This window comes from Amblyomma americanum, chromosome 1 (genome assembly GCF_052857255.1).
Source record: "Amblyomma americanum isolate KBUSLIRL-KWMA chromosome 1, ASM5285725v1, whole genome shotgun sequence".
In the NCBI taxonomy this organism is placed as follows: domain Eukaryota; kingdom Metazoa; phylum Arthropoda; class Arachnida; order Ixodida; family Ixodidae; genus Amblyomma; species Amblyomma americanum.
Window position 1 is genome coordinate 223656926 of NC_135497.1, and position 2727 is coordinate 223659652.

A 2727-nucleotide genomic window follows, 5' to 3' on the forward strand; every position below is an offset into this window, starting at 1 on the left:
TTTTGGTAATGCGCCGATTCCCCGGGCACCGGATTAAACATAAAAATAGTAGAGAAGCCTTGGGTGTTTCGGTGCGGAGCGAGGACCCTGCCATTCAGCTGCAAGCCACCCGCTTGGCGGCTGAGGCCGTGAGGAAACAATGCATCTTCACTTGTCGTTGGATTGTGGAGCATAATATATATAATTGGTTTTTGGGGAAAGGAAATGGCGCAGTATCTGTCTCATATATCGTTGGACACCTGAACCGCGCCGTAAGGGATCCTCTTGGTGGGTACACGAATAATGGCAAGGTTTCACCGCAAGAGTCTAGGCGATTTTCAGTGACAAATTAAAGTTATAGATCTTTGTTTCCTCCGATATCGCACTGCTCCATTCTTACAATGTGGCATGTTTTTTTGGAATATGATCTGATGACACGTGTTTGGGTCAGTTAAAAACGTCGAGGCACGGTATACAAGTCACGGCTTTCTCAGAAGCTGCTGTTTCTCTGAAAAGGGGACTGGAGTCTAAAGTCTCATTTACTCCGTAGCTCCGCGACTAAGTCCTCGCACAACAGCAAACCCGAAAGGGTTCGCGCAAGTGCCAGAGAGGAGTACACAGAACGCAAATAAATGTTTTATTTTGAACATAACGACGCTTGGCAGCTTGCCCGTGGAAACCAAGGTCCGCCTGCACGGGCCACAGCACCTGCGCACAAGCCACCCCCAACAAGGGACACCCACCCACCCCACACTGCTGCTACGTGTGTAGAGGGCTTGCGTGCAATTTGTTCTACGGCCAAATCCACCAGTCATTGACACCAAGCGCAAGCCTGGCAATCGAACCGAACTGATGACTAGTGAAGCTGGCCGCTCGAGTGGGACTAAACTGACAACCGCCATTCCCCGTGTAGTGAAGTGTATAGAGACGAGCAATGAAATTATTCATGTTGGGAATCTTGCAGCCATGCGCGCTCTCTCTCTCACACACACACACACACATACGCGCACACAAGCATCCATTCACATTTGTTCGCCCAGTGTCAAAATCGTGTAAGAACACTAGAAACCCCAACAATTCCCCATTTATTTAATGTTGTACATGGCAAATACAGAGCAATACAAGCACCTTTAGAACACACAGTTAAGATTGAAACCCGAAGATCCTTGCAGTTAACCTACAAAAATTAAAAAAAAGCTTTGAACGTCAAAGGGCACTGAGCGAAACTTGCAATCGAAGAGGAGTCTTCACTGATGCTTGAACGAATCGCACCAATGCTTGAACCAATCATCGTATGGTGTTAAACTAGTTGGCGACGGCTCGATGTCTTCTGCAAATGACAAGTTACGAGGCGGTGTCAGTAACAGGGCCGAGAAACTTAAGCAAAACTTTGTTTACCTTGACTCGTGATAGGAATGTCTGAAGGCAATGAAGGTTGAGCAGGAACAAGTGCAGAGTTGCCGGATGTGGACCCTGTGTGATGAGACTGCTGGGACTCGTCCCCTAGTGCTTGTGACGACGAGGCAACGTCCGGGAACACTGGAACCTGAGAAGAAATAAAAAAGGCGTATCGTAAGAACTAAGAGCATGTTTGGCAATCGTTACGGGCACAGACACTTAAACGGAGAGCACAGCGGCAAGAGGTCACCTACGCTCTCGGTCGTCGCAGATTCTTCCATAACGTCCAAAGGCTCCACATCGAAGTCTGCATCGTCGCCCTCCCCCACGTCGTCACCAATCGAGTCCTGAGTAGGCTGAGAGATGCTGGCCTGAACACTTGAACCGTGAAGAGCGCCTGAAGGCACGGCAGTAGACGACGCCACATTGGAAGCCCGACTCGCAGGAGACGCGGTGTGAGGGTCGGTCATGTGATCACTAGACATACTACCGTCCTCAATAATTTCGGGACTATCGGGCACCTTGATACGCGTCGCAGGCGGAGCGTCTTCAGAGTCGCTCTTGTTGGAGTCGCTAGGTGAGCACCGCCGAGGCCGGCGGCTTCTCTTTCGTTTACTGAGCGGCGGAGATTCGGCACGCGGCGAACCCACGGGTCCAGAGTCCGCAGCACCGTCCACACTGGTCACGAGACCCTTGACCTTCAGAGTCTCGGCAGTCTTCAGGAGCGCCGTGAGATCTTCCTGCGGCACGACTACCTCACCGCGGTACATGAAGTCGACTATCGCCCTCAAATCCACGTAGCGCACGTCCTTCAGTATCACAATAGGGTGCTTGCAGGGATTCTCGGCAAAAAGCGCTTGAAAAAAGGGGCTGCAGGCGGAGAGGACCATCTTGTGCGCCTTCAGCGAGAGACCTTCGCACGCCAGCGTAACGTCCACCAGCGCTTCGTTAGACAGCATTTGATAGAACACGGCCAGCATGTTCGACTGGTGGTTGTTCCACTTCAGGCAGAACTGTTGGGATCCCATCTTCGTCCGAAGTGGTTGTGTGGCTGCAAAGGAAAAAAATTGCTACACCCACCCGTAGAACAGCCATGCGGCACTCAAATCTGCCACGACGCGGAGCAAGCTGTAAAACTGGCTGAAAGCACATAATCCTCAAATTCACGTCAAAATTGCAAAGGAAGACAACCAAAACGTCAGTGTGGGCGTCAAAAATTACAAACCCAATCGTAAAAAAAAGGGGCCTAATACTTTCGTCGCAAGTCCGTGCGACCTGGGGATAATTAAGAATGGCGAACGCCAGGTTGACAAGACGCCACGCCTGTCTTCCGTCATTAAGCTGGCCTCC

The 2727-nt window shown here is 50.9% G+C and overlaps 1 protein-coding gene across 1 annotated transcript; it reads right to left on the reverse strand.

Moving 5' to 3' along the window:
- Positions 1–1226: 1226 nt before the first annotated feature.
- LOC144115850 (uncharacterized) lies at positions 1227–2405 on the reverse strand. Its single transcript, XM_077650401.1, has 3 exons — positions 1632–2405; positions 1378–1525; positions 1227–1309 (listed from the first exon to the last, which is right to left on the reverse strand). The coding sequence occupies exons 1-3, from the start codon at positions 2403–2405 to the stop codon at positions 1227–1229; spliced, it is 1005 nt and encodes a 334-aa protein (XP_077506527.1).
- Between the last annotated feature and the right edge of the window lie 322 nt (positions 2406–2727).

Coding starts and splice junctions, on each gene's coding strand:
- LOC144115850 (XM_077650401.1), bottom strand. CDS start 2,405: ATGGGATCCCAACAGTTCTGCCTGAAGTGGAACAACCACCAGTCGAAC. Junction 1,526..1,631: donor AATCTGCGACGACCGAGAGC/GTAGGTGACCTC, acceptor ATTTCTTCTCAG/GTTCCAGTGTTCCCGGACGT. Junction 1,310..1,377: donor CATTCCTATCACGAGTCAAG/GTAAACAAAGTT, acceptor TGTCATTTGCAG/AAGACATCGAGCCGTCGCCA.